Below are 16,170 nucleotides of genomic sequence, written 5' to 3'. Positions count from 1 at the left end.
CAGTATATATCTTTTTAGTCCTTCTTCCGTGCACTTACATATTCATATAAAATAACCTTTTTATTTTCATATAAATGGATCATTTTATATGTGGAATTTTACTTGCTTTTTAAACTCTACTATATATCTAATAAATATTTTGATGTCAATAATATATGTCTGTTTCATTCCTTTAAATGACTACATGTACTCCACATAATTTATTTAGCCTTGTCAAAGTTTCTAGGCTTTTTATTGCTTCCAATTCTCAGTGTTATAAGCAATACTGCAGTGAACATCCTTGCACATATATTTGTTACAGAATCAATTTTGCTTTCAATAGATTCATAGAAGTGACACTGGATCAAAAGAGATACGCATTTTTAATCTTGAAAGATACGGCCAAATTTCCCTCCCAAATGGCTTTACCAGTTTATACATTCCCACCAGAAGTGTTACCCCCATCCACAGCAACTGGATATTATCAATATTTAGAATTTTCTCAGAATAATAAACAAAAATATCTTGTTTTAATTTGCATTTTTCTTGTTACTAGTGATGTTGAGCATCTGTTTATGAGTTTATTGGCCATTTATTTTTATTCCTTCTACGTGTTTTTTTTTACATTTTTCTATTGAGTTGTTTATCTTTGGGTTTGTAGCATCGTACTTTATATATTTTGCATATTACTACCTTTTATATATTTGACAAATGTTCTTCCCATTATTTTGCTTGTATTTTAATTTGTTTATAATTCATTTTTATACTCATTCATCGAACAAATATTTACTGAGAATCTACTCTGCGCAGTGAACAAACCAGATATTCTAGTACAAACATTTAAATTTTGTACAAATTTATTAGCATTTTACTTTGTTACTTCTGGGTTTGATGTTTTCCTTAGGAAACCCTGTTTGACTCCATAATTATAAAAAATACTTCTGATGTGATACACCACATTAACAAAATAAAAGATAAAAATAATATGATCATCTCAATAGATGCACCAAAAGGATCTGACAAAATTCACCATCCATTTATAATAAAAACTCTCAACAAAGTGGGTATAGAGAGAATGTACTTCAACATAATAAAGGCCATTTATGACAAGCCACAGCTAACAAAGTCAACAGTGAAAAGCTGCTGTGTTTCTATACACTAATAACAAACTATCAGAAATAGATATTAAGAAAACAATCTCATTTACAATTGCATCAAAAAGAATAAAATACCTAGGAATAAATTTAACCAAGGAGGTGAAAGACTTGTATACTGTAAACTACATGATGTTAAGGAAAGAAACTGAAGGTGATACAAATAAATGGAAAGATATTCCATGCTCATGGATTGGAAAAATTAATCTTATTAAAATGTCCATATTACCCAAAGCAATCTACAGATTCAATAAAATCCCTATCAAAATTCCAGTGGTGTTTTTCACAGAAAATGTTTAATCCTAAAATTTGTATGGTGCCACACAGACCCCAAATAGCCAAAAAAATCTTGAGAAAGAAGAACAAAGCTGGAGGCATCATGCTCCCTGATTTAAAACTCTATTACAAAGCTATAATAAATAAAACAATATGGTATTGGCATAAAAACAGACACATAGATCACTGGAACAGAAGAGAGAGCCCAGAAATAAATCCACCCATATATGGTCAATTAATTTATGACAAAGGATCCAAAAATATACAATGGGGAAAGGACAGTCTCTTCAATAAATGGTGTTAGTCTCTTCAACAAATGTTGTTGGGAATTCTCTTGCCACATGCAAAACAATGAAACTGGACCACTATTTTCCACCTCACACAAAAATCAACTCAAAATTGATTAAAGACTTGAATATAGAACCATAAAACTCCTAGAAGAAAGCATAGGATGTAAGCTCTTTGATATAAGTCTTGGTAATAATTTTTGAATCTGACACCAAAAGTGAAAGCAACAAAAGCAAAAACAAACAAATGGGACTATATCAAACTAAAAAGATTCTGCACAGCAAAGTAAACCATCAACAAAATAAATAGGCAACCTACTTAATGAGAGAAAATATTTGAAAAGCATATATCTTGGGGGTTAATACCCAAAATATATAACAAATTCATACAACTCAATAGCACAAAACCAAACAATCCACTTAAAAATGGGCAGAATATCTGAACAGACATTTTTCCAATGAAGACATATAGATGGTCAATAGGCACGTGAAAAGATGCTCAACATCACTAATCATCAGGGAAATGCAAATCAAAACCACAATGAGATATCATCTCACACTTGTTAGAATGACTATTATCAAAAAGACAAGAAATAGAAAGTGTTGCCAAGGATGTGGAGAAAAGGGAACCCTTATGCACTGCTGGTGAGAATGTTAACTGATGCAGCCACTATGGAAAACAGTATGGAGATTCCTCAAAAAATTAAAAATAGAACTACCATATGATCCAGCAATTCCACTTCTGGGTATATATCCAAAAAAAACAAAAACACTAGCTCAAAAAGATATATGCACCCCCATGTTCACTGAAACACTATTCACAATTGCCAAGATACGGAAACAACCTAAGTGTTCATCAATGGATGCATGGATAAAGAAAGTGTGGTGTATATATATACACAATGGAATATTATTTGGCCATTAAGAAAGAATGAACTCTTGCCAATGGAATATTATTTGGCCATTAAAAAGAATGAAATCTTGTCACTTGTGACAACATGGAAGGACCTCAAGGTCCATTATGTTAAGTGAAATAAATCAGAGAAAGACACACGATCTCTCTTAAATGTGGAATCTAAAAAAAACCCAAAACCAAAAACAAAAACATACAGAATAGATAGAGAACTGATTGGTGATTGCTAGAGGTGGGGGATGGGAGAAATGGCTGAATGGATCAAAAGGTTATAAAAAATTTCTGTTGAATGAATGAATATGTTGGCTGAACTACACTCTGAATCATCTCTTATAAAAAAAAAAACAAGAACACAGAATTGACTATGCTCATTCAATTTTCATTCTATAAGTATTATTTAGTATTTTTAACCTAGCATTTTTATCATAATGTATATAGCTCATTAATGAATAAACATAAAGTTAAGCATATTGAGACAAAATGATAACTTCCATTCTACATTTTTTCCATTGAGTACAAGATCAGCTTTGATGCTCAGCAATTGAAATATCACAATTTAAAAAATTATCCTTCTCTATTTTAACAGATTAATAGCAAATATCTTGCTTATTGTATAATCCTCTAACAAGGCCAAAAAATAAACGTACTACTGCAAAATAAAAATAAATACTCCTAAATTTTTATCTAAACTTCTATAAGTTGTTAAATATATTGGGCTTTTGAATTCATTTGTTATTAATTCCATGATGTGAAGTATGATGTGAAGTATGGCTTCAGTCTTTTTTTCCCAAGTGAAAAGGCAACCCCCCCCCCAAAAAAAATAAAAAACGGCAACCCCAAAATTATACCTTGAATCTTTCTGTCTCTAATATGAAATGCAATCTTTCTTATAACCCATATTTCCATAAATAATGGGATTGTTCTTTCTGTTCTACTGATTCTTTTCCTGTTCCTGACTTTATCTTAATTACTATGTGAGTCTATCATGAGGCCTTTTGTAATTACTATAGCTCATAGGTCTTGATTTGTTAATAGAACAAAAACCCCATCATTGTTCATTCTTCTTTTTTGCATATTTATTGGCTACTTTTGAGCATTTTATTTTGCAAATGAGCCTTAGAATCGGCTTGTTAAATGCCATAGAGAACCTCACTGAAATTGTGATTTGAAACATTATTGAATGTCTATATTAATTTGTGACAAATTGATTTCATTAATATTAACCAGAAACATGAGAAGTCTCCATTTATTGAGCTGTTTATCTACTCTACAGTAACTCCACAGTAAAATTTCATAGTTTTATTTATATAGGTCTTGCACATTTATTTATAAGAAATTTATGTTTTTACTTGTTAGTGCTATTGTAAATAATAGCACTTCTTTTTCATTACATTTGAGAAACAGCAGTAGCTTGTGTATAAAAAAGCTATTGCATTAGGACATCAATCTTATATCCAAGGGCAAAAGCCATATTAGTTGTGGGGAAGGGGTGGCAGGTGGAGAGCTTGGAGAGATCCAGAGAGGACATAACCAAGGCTAAGATGCTTTCTGGAGCTATGAGAAGGAATTCAGCACCCCTCAGCACACTAGGCTTGGCTGAACAGAGTGAGGTGTGGAGGCAAGACAAGGAAACCCCAGAGTTTAGGGGAAGTGTCCTGTTTGGAACTTTGGAGCACACTGAAGAAATGGCAGCACGGTGTGTTCAAGCAGAGGGTGAGCCTCTAGAGAGTGTACCGAGTTTCCCTGAGGCTGAAGCATGGCACGGAAGAGGCTAAGCAGTTTCTACCTGTCCCAGTGGTGAATACAGAAGTGCTGAGATGCAACCAGTGAAAGAGACATGGAGTGGGGACCACAAGAGGGCAGAGTTTATAGCCTTGAAGGTCAAGACCATGGCAGGAGCCACAGGTCTTAGCAGCACATGCCAGCGCACAAAGGCCAAGTGGGACCAATTACGTCCAGAGAGGACGCAGTAGGGAAAGATGCCAGCAACCAGAGGCCAAATCACATGAGACACACGAGTCCTTCAGGACTCAGGATTGTGCATGAGAGAGATGTCACCCTCGTGGCCATGGTGGATGCTAAGTAAGCTTCCCCTGCCTCATGATGCCATTTTGGGGAAGGAGGAAAAGAAATACTCCAACATAGGGTATGCACTTTCAAGTGACTATGTTTAAATTATGAATTCACTGAGTAATTTGCTGAAAGAGATCAAATACTAAACAGGCAGATGCTGAATTACCCTGAAGTGGCAAGATTAACTTTTCACCCCCACAGGAGGTAGGGGCTCACAGCAAGTGGAATTCAGTCATGGGGAAATAATGTTACATTTCCATACCTCTGAATCATAGTGTATAACTTTTTAAAACCTTTACATGCTAGTATAATTTGTGTGGTTACATAGATCCTATAGGACATGTCATTTTTGTCCTCTTGATGTGTGTCTCTGCATGTATACACATTGGGCTACATTCCACAGTCATGGGGACAAGGCTAAAAAAGCTATAGGTTTGAAATGAGAAGAGTCAGTATGTATTACATAGCAACATTCCTGCACGGAAAGCTAGGACTCTGAAAACCAAACATTCAAAATATGCACTTCATCATTGCAGCTCTATTTACAATAGCCAGGACATGGAAGTAACCTAACTGCCCATCGACAGAAGAATGGATAAAGACGATGTGGCACATATATACAATGGAATATTACTCAGCCATAAAAAGAAACGAAATTGAGTTATTTGTAGCGAGGTGGATGGACCTAGAGTTTGTCATACAGAGTGAAGTCAGAAAGAGAAAAACAAATACCGTATGCTAACACATATATATGGAATCTAAAAAAAAAAAAAATGGTTCTGATGAACCTAGGGGTCAGACAGGAATAAAGCCGCAGACATAGAGAACGGACTTGAGGACACAGGGACGGGGACAGGTAAGCTGGGACGAAGTGAGAGAGTGGCATGGACATATATACACTACCAAATGTAAAATAGCTAGCTAGTGGGAAGCAGCAGCATAGCACAGGGAGATCAGCTCAGTGTTTTGTGACCACCTAGAGGGGTGGGATAGGGAGGGTGGGAGGGAGATGAAAGAGGGAAGAGATATGGGGATATATGTATATGTATAGCTGATTCACCTTGTTATAAAGCAGAAACTAACACACCATTGTAAAGCAATTATACTCCAAAAAAGATGTTAAAAAAATATATGCATTTCATTTGACACTTTGTTTGCAGGCAGTCTACTACCTGAGTACTTTTGAAAGAAAAACAAATCACCAGCTCAGTCCACATTTGTACTTAGGGATATACAGTGATGGAACACGGAAATGAGAAAGATATTCCCTCAATGTTTCCCAAGTAAATTATGTAGCCTATCTGCATTTTTACCCAGTAGACAAGGAATTATTAAAAGTTGACTTTAAAGTTTCAGTTCCGGGCAGGATGGACTAATTGCACCCCACCCTGTCTCTTGCCTTGAACGCAGCTATAAAACCTGGACAGAATATGTGCAGCAGCCGTTTAAGGTCTCTGGAAAGTAAACAGTAGCAGGCAGATTGGAAACAAAGACAAGCATTCAAAGAATCAGTGAACCAGTGTTGAGTTCACCACATTTTCCCCTTTGTGTCCCCTGGACAGAACTCAGAGATACCTGGGCATCAGCACAGACTTAGAAGCTCCTAGTTAAGGCCTGAAGAGCAAGAAAAGGGGTTCTGGCAGCAACAGCAATGGCACCAAGTAGGCGGAAGATTTCCTTTCTGGAAGATTTTAAACCTAGCATCTTAAATAATTGTAAAACTACTCACGTTATGTATTTCTTACTGGGTGAGTTTTGGTAATTTGTGGTGTTTTTGGAATTGGTCCATTTCATCTAAGCTGTCGAACTTCACACCTAGAGTTGTTCTTTGGGGTCTGTAGTGACATATTCTCTTTTGCTCCTGATATTGGTAGTTTGTATCTTCTGTTTTTTTCTTCATCAGTCTTGCTAGAGGTTTATCAACTTTTCTTGACCTTTTCAAAGACCAACTATTCTCATTAATTTTCTGTATCATGTATTGAAACATAAGAACTTGGATGAATCTCAGAGGTATTAATGCTGAGTGAAAGAAACCAGTTTCAAAAGATTACCAGCTGTATGGCTCAATTTATATGACACTCTCAAAAGATACAAACTGTATTGACAGAGAACAGATAAGTGGTTGTTAGTTGTTAGGGGAGGTGGGTGTGACGACACAGGGTCAGCACAAGACAGGTTTTTAGAGTGATGTGTTCTGTATCCTGACTGTGGCGGACACAAATCTACTTGTGTGCTAAAAATTCATAGCACTATAGAACAAAATAAAGGCAATTTTACCATATGTTCATTTAAAAAATAAAATTGAAAGTAACTCCTAAGGTCAGAGGAGAAATAAGACTGGTTTACGAAGTTTCTCAGTTTTAAAATTGATAGTTAATAACTGCCCAGTTAATTAGTTTTTCAATTACATGTTTTTCTTCCTTAATAAACATGAGGTCATCATAAAAACAAGTTTGATTATACCTATCTTCAACAAGATTTGGGGGAAACAAGGTCGCTCATGTAATATTAGTGGAGTAAATTACTGTAAGATCTTTGGATGGATATTTATCTCTAAGGAAATATAAAATGTGTATACTTTTTGATCCAACAACTCAACTTCTAGGAATTTCTAGGACAGATGTACAAGATCAAGAATGTACATCTAAGAATGTTTATGACAGCATAATTTGTAATAGGAAGAGACTATAAACAATGTGGATGTCCATTAATAAGTAAATTACATAGATGCATACAATTAACTATCAGAAAACCATTTCAAAAATGAGGCTAATCATCAATCACTGATTTTGAAAAAAAGTCTCCAAAATTATTAAGAAAAATAACAAGGTGAAGAATAATATATAGCGACTGATCTCATTTCTGTTTAGGAAAGGCCTTATATATGTTGGGGGAGCTTATACATACATAAAAATTCCCAGAAGGATATATAAAATACTGTTAACAATAGTTATCTCTTTGGAGTAAGCATGGAGATATAAGCAGGAGGAGAAAGGAAACAGTTTAAACTTTTCTGAACTGCTAGGAAAACCACAAACATGATACTATTAACAAACTATTTTCAAAAATGTTAGTAAGACATAATAATGGCTTTGTACAAAGTGTATTAATCAGGATAGCTGGCCTTCTGCCAACCCTGGGAACGTCCATAGTCAGAGGGATCTTAATGGGGTCAGGGCAAAGGATCTGAAAGTTGGTCATCACTGGTGAGTGAGATGGGAATGGAGGAAACTCTTCCTCCAAGGAATTACGGTCTCACTGCCTACTCAAAGGCAGTCAGAATATAAACAGCATACCCACAACCAAAGAGGAAGGTGCCTGGGGTTCTGCAACCAGATCCTGTTGATAACCTCATGGATGAGTCCCAAGGGTTGGACCCAGTTTTTCTGGGTTAACAGTCTATAAGCCCTAGTTTAAATTTTTTCTAATTTCATTATAGTGAATATTTCCAGAGCATATGTACAAGAACACAAGAAATTCTTGATACTAAAAGACATCAAGAACAACAACAAAATGAGGTTTGTGATCTTGAGAAAAATTACATAATTTTTTGATCACTAATGTTCTTAACAATACAACAGAGGACTACGTGACAGGTAGGACCCTTGCTGGTTCCTAGAATCAGTGAGTCACCGTGTCTGGTTTAGAAATTGAATTTTACACAATTCTTTTTTCCAGATTCAGATTCTATTTGTCATTAGATTGAAACTGGCCAATAGTCATACATCAATCTTGAAACCACATTTCCCAAAACATTATATATCTTGAGTTGGCTGTTCAGATTTAGTATGTGTAGACACAAAGCTCTTAAGCAGAAAATTCTTCACAAATTTAAAATTTTCTATTAAGTGTTGAAATACATCTTACTTTAGAGACAAGTTATATTTCAAAAATGTGTGTCCTAAGGAAAATATTTCATGACATTTAAGAACAAAAGTCAAAGAACTATTTACTCTAAATAAGTGTACTGGAAAATTATCTAAATATTTTAAAATATATTAACAAAAATATCAAAACTTTGTAGTTAAGGGATAAAAGCCAGGCATGAGCTATTTGTTTTCGCAGACAAGTTAGTTCATTCTCATTATCCTGCATATCATTCTATACAAAGCTTCCTGATAATTCTGTTCTGCTACTTCTTCTGGGATGTTTGTCCCAACTCTATTCCAGCTTCACCCCAAGAGCCTGACCTCTCTGAACTTTGCATGTGCACTGCTGCCCCTGTTTGCATCTCACACATCTTTCCTGCCCTCTCTCTCTCTGCAGCACCCATCGCCCACAGCAGCCCTGGGTGTTAGCCTGAACAACCCGGCTGGCTGTGTGTCCTGCACTGGCCAGTTAGCTCTGGAGAGATGGGAGAAGAATGGGAAGGGACAGACAGAGAGAGGTATGAGAGAGGACAAAGAGAGAAAAAGGGAGAGGGAGGGAGGGAAAAAGAAAAGAGTTAAGGAATAGATACGTTGGTTACTAGTTTGCCAGCCATGTTCAGTTTCTTCCTTCTCCCACTTAAAAACCTTGCCCTGAATAATTTCTTCATATTTGAAAAGGAAAAGAATTCCTTGAATGATGACAAGTGACATAATATGCGCTAACCTGATCTCTGATGAGAAACTGATTTATCACCTATATTTCAGAGCCCTGGGAACGTTGACATGAAGGGATAAATGGATTTCAGGGCAGGCAATGAATTTCTGAGGTGCATTTCAGAAGCTCTCCTCTAAACCATAAATAAAAACAGGTTGACTACAGCCTGGCACGGGTGACTAGGACAAAACATCATGCCACCCAGGACCATCAGTCAACACCCTCTTCACAATGCCCCAGGTGGATGACCAGATATTCTATATTCTAGAGAGATGTTTCCCTAGCCGACTCTTCCAAGAGCTCATCAGGGGGCAAAAAAGGCAGTTCAGAACACCAGAGCTTGAAAACTATTACCCAGAAAAATATATTGGGGAGGTTGAGGGGTGGAAAAGAATACTACAATCTTCAGCAAAGTTAGCAGCAAGATCATAGTTTCAAAATACACCTGCCTCTCTCATTGCCCCCCCAAGACTGACCTCCCACCCTGAACCATTTACTAGCAACCCCAACAATCAAAGGGAACCAGGCACCAATACCCCTGTTCGAATATGAAATACGAGGGTAAGATGGTGGGGAGGGTGAGAGACACAGGCAGCTATAGCAATAGTGACTGCAGGGAAGACCGAGGCCAACAAATAAGAGAGAAGTTACACAGCTCTCCCTGGGAGGTAGAAGCCCCCAACCCCCAGATCTTCAACTCCATCCATTTCTTCCCTGGCAGGAGAAACTTCATAAAGAAACAGAGTCTATCTTTGGACATTTCATAGCAAAAGTGAACCCACAGATTGACACTTACATTTCATTTGCTTGGAGATGGACTTGTTAGGTTCAAGCCAGTGCTGGGGAGAAAAAAAGAGAGAGATTGTGGGTCAAACGGTTGGACCATGTGATGCATACTTAATAACTAAAACGAATTTAATAAAGATATTCTTTTTTTTTTTTTTCTTTAAACATCTTTATTGAAGTATAATTGCCTTACAATAGTGTGTTAGCTTCTGCTTTATAACAAAGTGAATCAGTTATACATATACAATAGGTTCCCATTACTCTTCCCTCTTGCCTCTCCCTCCCTCCCACCCTCCCCATCCCACCCCTCTAGGTGGTCACAAAGCACCGAGCTGATCTCCCTGTGCTATGCGGCTGCTTCCCACTAGCTATCTATTTTACATTTGGTAGTGTATATATGTCCATGACACTCCCTTACCCTGTCCCATCTCACCCCACCCCCTCCCCATATCCTCAAGTCCATTCTCTAGTAGGTCTGTGTCTTTATTCCCGTCTTGCCACTAGGTTCTTCATGGCCTTTTTTTTTTTTTTTTTTTTTTTTTTCCTTAGATTCCGTATATATGTTAATAAAGATATTCTTTTTCCAAAGTACAGCCTCAGTTCCCCATAGATATTCCTCAGGGTTCCACCCTCTAAAGATCAACATGAACAATTGGCAATAATAATGCCACAGGCAAGGGTATAAATTACAGAGAATTAATACTTTCTAAGTAGTATTTGAGTCACACAGTTGCTAGGAGAGAAGGACAAGGGAGAAAACATGCACTTAAATTGGATGTTCCAGTGGCTCTAGTTGGCTCCTAGGTGATTCTTTGAGCTCCACTGCTCTGGGCAAACCACAGATGGCTAAAGACTTTGACATCCGTGACCTCTAAGAGCCACAGTCCAGCAGCATCCTTTCAGGTTAGCAGTGGGCCAAGCCAGCATTAGCTCTGTCACACACAGAGGCAATTCTTCCTTCACAGTAGGGAGGAACAAATTATTTTAAATATCTTATTGCAGAGGCCTGAGGTCATCAAGAAGAAAAATCAACTCTTCTAAATGAAGAATCTGCCAGGAAACCATGCATTTACCCTTGACATGTTGCACAAGCAAACTAATATAGCAAATTTCTTTGCTTCTGGCCAAAATTATACCAACTCATGTTGGGAACCCTGATTATCTCCTTTTTTCCCCTGATTTTTTTATTGTGGTAAAATATACATAACATAAAATTCACCATTCTAACCATTTTTAAGTGTATAGTTCAGTGATATTAAATACATTCATAACGGTGTGCTACCATCACCACCATCCATCTCCAGAACTCTTTTCATCTTGTAATATTTAAACTCTATACCTATTAAACAATAACTCCCATTCCCCCCATCCCCTTGGCCCTTGGTACCATTGTACTTTTGGTTGTCTCCTTCTAATCAGAAATTATGCTTGGGTTTTACACAGTTAAAATTGAACAGTGAGAAAGGCATATTGATTATACCACTTACTAGCTGTATAACCTTGTGCAGAATGTTTAATTTCTGTCTCAATTTCACAACTATAAAGTGGGAATAGTAATAGTACCTACCTTGTAAGGTTGTTGTGATGATTTTAAAAGTTAATAAAAAGTTAATAAATGTAAGGTTGCTTAAACAGTGCCTGGCACGTGAAAAATACTCAACGAATGCTTGTTTTCTGATGCTGTGTTGTTACTTAATAAGTACAGTTTAATTGGTAGACCACGTCTTTCAATATACGGGACACACGGAAGAGAATAATAAGAGGGGCCTCTGGTGATTAAATTACTTTTCTAGAAATAAATAGATAGGATAATTTAGAACTAAGGCATGAAAACAAATAACAGCAGCCTGAGATCAATAACTATTGCAACTGTTTCACAAAGGAGGATCACCAGTCATTTTGCTAATAAAGTCTGAAATATAAATAAGTTTTTCAAATTCTCCTTGTTTGGCATTCTTTAAACTCCTTAGCCCTTCTCTGCCTAACTTCAACCTACCTCCCCACCTTCTCCCTGCCTCCAGGAATGACAGGTAAGTTTCATTTTGTGTGCCCACACTAGTTAGTTGGTGGTAATCTCCTAGAGCTGTGAGGAAAACTCCGAGACTGTGAAGGCTTAGGGAGAATGAGTGCGGTGATGGATTGGTTATGTCTGCTGTGCCATGATGGATTGAGTATGTCTCCCACCGAGGGGGAGGAAACATTTAAGGCATGCCCGCAAGGTATTTGCCATCTGTGCCCTACATAAATTATTTACTTTAAATGAACTGGCCTTCTCATTGTCCTACAAAATACGCCCTGCAGTTTCTGATCGGCTCCTACCTTCCTCTTCCTCTCAGCCTATTCATATTCTGCCCTTGCCTCTCAATTACCTTTGTCTACAATACAATCACTCACTACATACATTTCCAAGACAGCTATTCTTCCCCAATGGGATAGTCATAGGGTATAGAGTCCTAAGAAAAATAAGCCAGCAGTAATCATGTTTCAAGGGATTACAGAAAATCATTTTTTCAAAGAGCTCAATTTATTAGTGTGTACTAAAATTTAAAAACCTGACTGGCCTATGGCCTAGCAATTCCTTTATTCTCCAATTTGGCCATGAACAAAGAGGAACGAACAAGAATTTTCACTGCAATATTATATAAAATAACAAAATACTAGAAATAACATTAATGGCCATAATCAGGAAAATGGGTAAATAAAATGGGTAAATAAATTCTGGGTAATTCTGCAGCACTGTTTTATAGGAGGTAGATCTTTATGTGTAACATGGTTGAATCCCTAAGGCACAGTTTGGGATGAAGAAAGTGAACTGCAAAATTATTAACTGTGGCCACAGTTAGTTCCCAAATTGTGCATTGAAGCATCCCAGGGAAGTGCAGCCGTACTAGACGTCTGCTGGACACCGTGCAAACTATGAGCTCAAGGAGGTCCACAGTTCCAATATTAGAGCATACTATAATTCTTTTGATGTCATTCATTTTGCAAAGTTGGGTTTCCAGTGGTTGCTGTGGTTAAAAACGAGTACCGTGCAAAAATAGGTGTGGAACAGGCAATGAGTGTGGTAGCATCTGATCTGATCCCAGGATTTGAGAGCCATGGAGTGTCCAATAAGCACATACTGCCTGTGAGTAAGTAAGTATGGTTAAGAATAAACTGAAAATACTATTTTCATGTGTGTAATGTTTTAAATGGCTACTAAGGCCATAATGGCTATGTTAGGACATAAATACTTACTAAGTTGTTTGGATCTAACTCTTATTAGATGGAACTGTTAAATATCCTTTTGACCTAGGGCACCATGAAATAATTACTAAGATACTGAAAGAGCCATACACCAAGAAAGTCTGACAACCTCTGAACTATGGTATCATACAATTAATGTGTCTTCTTTTTTTTTTAATAGCATCTTATTGTTTTGTTTATTTATTTTTTAATTAATTAATTTATTTATTTATTTTGGCTGTGCCGGGTCTTAGTTGCAGCATGCGGGATCTTTAGTTGCAGCAATGCGGACTTCATAGTTGTGGCATGCGGGCTTCTTAGTTGTGGCATGCAGACTCTGAGTTGCAGCATGCATGCAGGATCTAGTTCCCTGACCAGGGATCGAACCCAGGCCCCCTGCATTGGCAGCATAGTGTCTTACCCACCGGACCACCAGGGAAGTCCCTTAATGTGTTTTCTTTTAAAAAGTAAAAAGTACAAAACACTACCATATATTTTCAAAGAATACATAACAAGCATCTAAATGTATTTTCAAACATCTAAAATGATACTAAATTGATCCAGTGAGGTGGGTAACAGGGAGAGAACAGGAATTTAGTGGTGTTGGTCAAAGAAAACCATGACTTCCATTTTATCTGTGATATTTTAACTTAAGTTTTTACATGTATTCATGCATTACATAAATATTTTAAAATCAATTGAAAAGAAAAACCTAAGCTCTATCCAGAGAATAAAAGTGGATTTCATGTAATTTAGACTCAAGAGGAAGAATTTCATATATAACAGGCAGATGCCAAAGGCAGTCAAGCACCCAGGGTTGACAGTGCCATCTGACTCAGGAGCCAGCCAGGCCTGGATTCAGATGCCAGCTCTGCCACTTACTAGCGAGTGGTGTGACCTCCATCAAGTTCCTCTGTTTCCTCACAGCATCATCGTGAGGTTTAAATGGGTTAATTCATTTAGAAGCCCTTAGAACAGAGCTTGGATCATAGTGAAGGCTCAATAAACACCAGCTGCTCCCATCTTCCTCCCATTCACTGAGACTCCTAAGTTGGTGCCATGGTGGTGAGCCCACATTTGTCATTCTCTTCCTCTCTCCCTCCCCACCCCACCTGCCTTCTGCTCTACATGAACATATAATTCTCCTTCCTTTTTTCATTCTTCCTTTTAGAGTTAAGAGTTGGGCAATGAAGTCGAGTCTGGACTACACCAACAACTCCTGCTGAGACTGTCTGTACAGATGGATTACACGCTCATGAGAAAATAACAGCCATGATGTGGTGTGCTTGGTAATTGGATATAAGGCTTAGAACATCTATCACATTGCTATTTTCCCCTTCAATTGCTACTTGGAATATATGCTATCTTTTTAAGTCTGTTTCCTTGCTGAAAACTGATATTCCCAGAGAGAGGAAGAAAGGAAAACGTGCCAACCAAATATCTGAATTTGTGGCTGAAACCTTCATTTCCTCAACTCTTATTTAGCATAAAAATTGCAAAGACTAAGGAAGCTAATACCCAATCATTGATTCTACTTACTGAGCTTCGGGAGAAAGATGAACCAGAGGATGCATCCTTAGCATGATTTGAAAGTATCAGGAAGGTGTCTGCAGGAGGGTGTGTGAAGGCTCAGCCCAGATCCCCTTTCCCTTTTGTCTGACTTTTTTTTTAGAAGGCTGCTCTCAAGTTACTGGAATCCATTTCGAGGTAGAGAATGAACCTTGCCACCTACCCCCACCCCAATCCCACAGGAAGTCAGCTCTTAACTAATAACTGACAGATGTGCGAGGATAAATACCTCTGCTCCCTTAGCTGGGACACCTCTAAGGCATGACCTACACTCTTCCTGAGCTCCTCTGTGGGATTGAGCCTAAGTTACTTTCTACTTGACTCTGCCCAACATCGCACACTTGCACCCCTCCTTCTCTTCCATGTCCAATCCCCCACTCTCCTAAAATCTTCTCTTGGGAGCATTTCCTAATAAAACTGGAATTTTTATCTCAGGTTCTGCTTTCTAGGAACAACCTAAGACAGCCTCCCTAACTCTCCACCAAAAACTGCCCTCCATGGTATTTAAAATTCTTCTATTCAATGTTTATTCCTTTCACCTTAGGCTTGAGTCCTGGTAACTTGCACATTCCCTGTAAGGGGTCCCAATTTAGCACTGTTTTCAATATTGATGACCTAGCCTGACTACAATTCAAGCCATTTCTTAGAACAAATATATTTTGATTGACAGTAGCTTGAAGAAAAAGAGGAAGAGCAGAAGATAGCTACACAAAAGAGGTGAAAAGTAGACAGATGCCTAAACCCTCTAGGCCCTGATTTCCTTCTCTGTGATCTTGTGGGTTGGGGGTAGCAGATTCCAAAGCCCCTAAGATTCCTTTAGCTCTCACATTCCACATATTATGAAGTGAAGGATGAGAACACTGCCAACAAATGTTTCTTTCTTTTTAATTTTGCTGCTGCATTTAGCCCTAAGAGATCATTTTTCTCTACCCCATCACAGAAATGATGCACTTCTTTCATACTTTCTAATTTTGGCTTGTTTGGGGAAAAAGAGGCTGGGTGTGAGGTAGTGATGTATGACTAAGTAGATTGATTTTCAATTTGGTAGCTGCTGAGATTAAAAAAAAAAAAAAAAGCTCCCAAAAGTAAACAATATAACACTTAGTTATCTTCAATGCTGGGCTTCTGTTGAAATTGATCCAGCCTATGATTACAGAATAAATTACATACCCCTCTGTTATCTTTCTCAAAACCCTTGGTTCCCTACACCAAAGTAATCTGTAGACTAAAGAAATGTGTTAAATAACCAATGGGGCTTTAAACAAGAATGAATGTACCTTCCCAAACAGGAGATTGTTTTTCCCCTCAATAGTAACCAGATCCA

At 37.5% G+C, this 16,170-nt stretch overlaps 1 protein-coding gene across 3 annotated transcripts in view; it reads right to left on the bottom strand.

Moving 5' to 3' along the window:
* The window catches only part of FRMD3 (FERM domain containing 3), a 311,279-nt gene that overhangs the window by 116,506 nt on the left and 178,603 nt on the right, over positions 1–16,170 (bottom strand). For 2 of the 3 annotated variants that reach the window (XM_036856636.1, XM_036856635.1), the window contains exon 3: positions 10,063–10,105. In XM_036856636.1, the coding sequence (XP_036712531.1) occupies positions 10,063–10,105 (43 nt within the window). Of the gene's footprint in view, positions 1–6,411; positions 6,436–10,062; positions 10,106–16,170 lie in introns of those variants that run through there. The other variant, XM_036856637.1, reaches the window with a different exon arrangement.

Source organism: Balaenoptera musculus, chromosome 6 (assembly GCF_009873245.2).
Source record: "Balaenoptera musculus isolate JJ_BM4_2016_0621 chromosome 6, mBalMus1.pri.v3, whole genome shotgun sequence".
Lineage (NCBI taxonomy): Eukaryota > Metazoa > Chordata > Mammalia > Artiodactyla > Balaenopteridae > Balaenoptera > Balaenoptera musculus.
The sequence above is the reverse complement of the archived record's forward strand: the minus strand, read 5'-3'. Positions and strand labels throughout refer to the sequence as shown.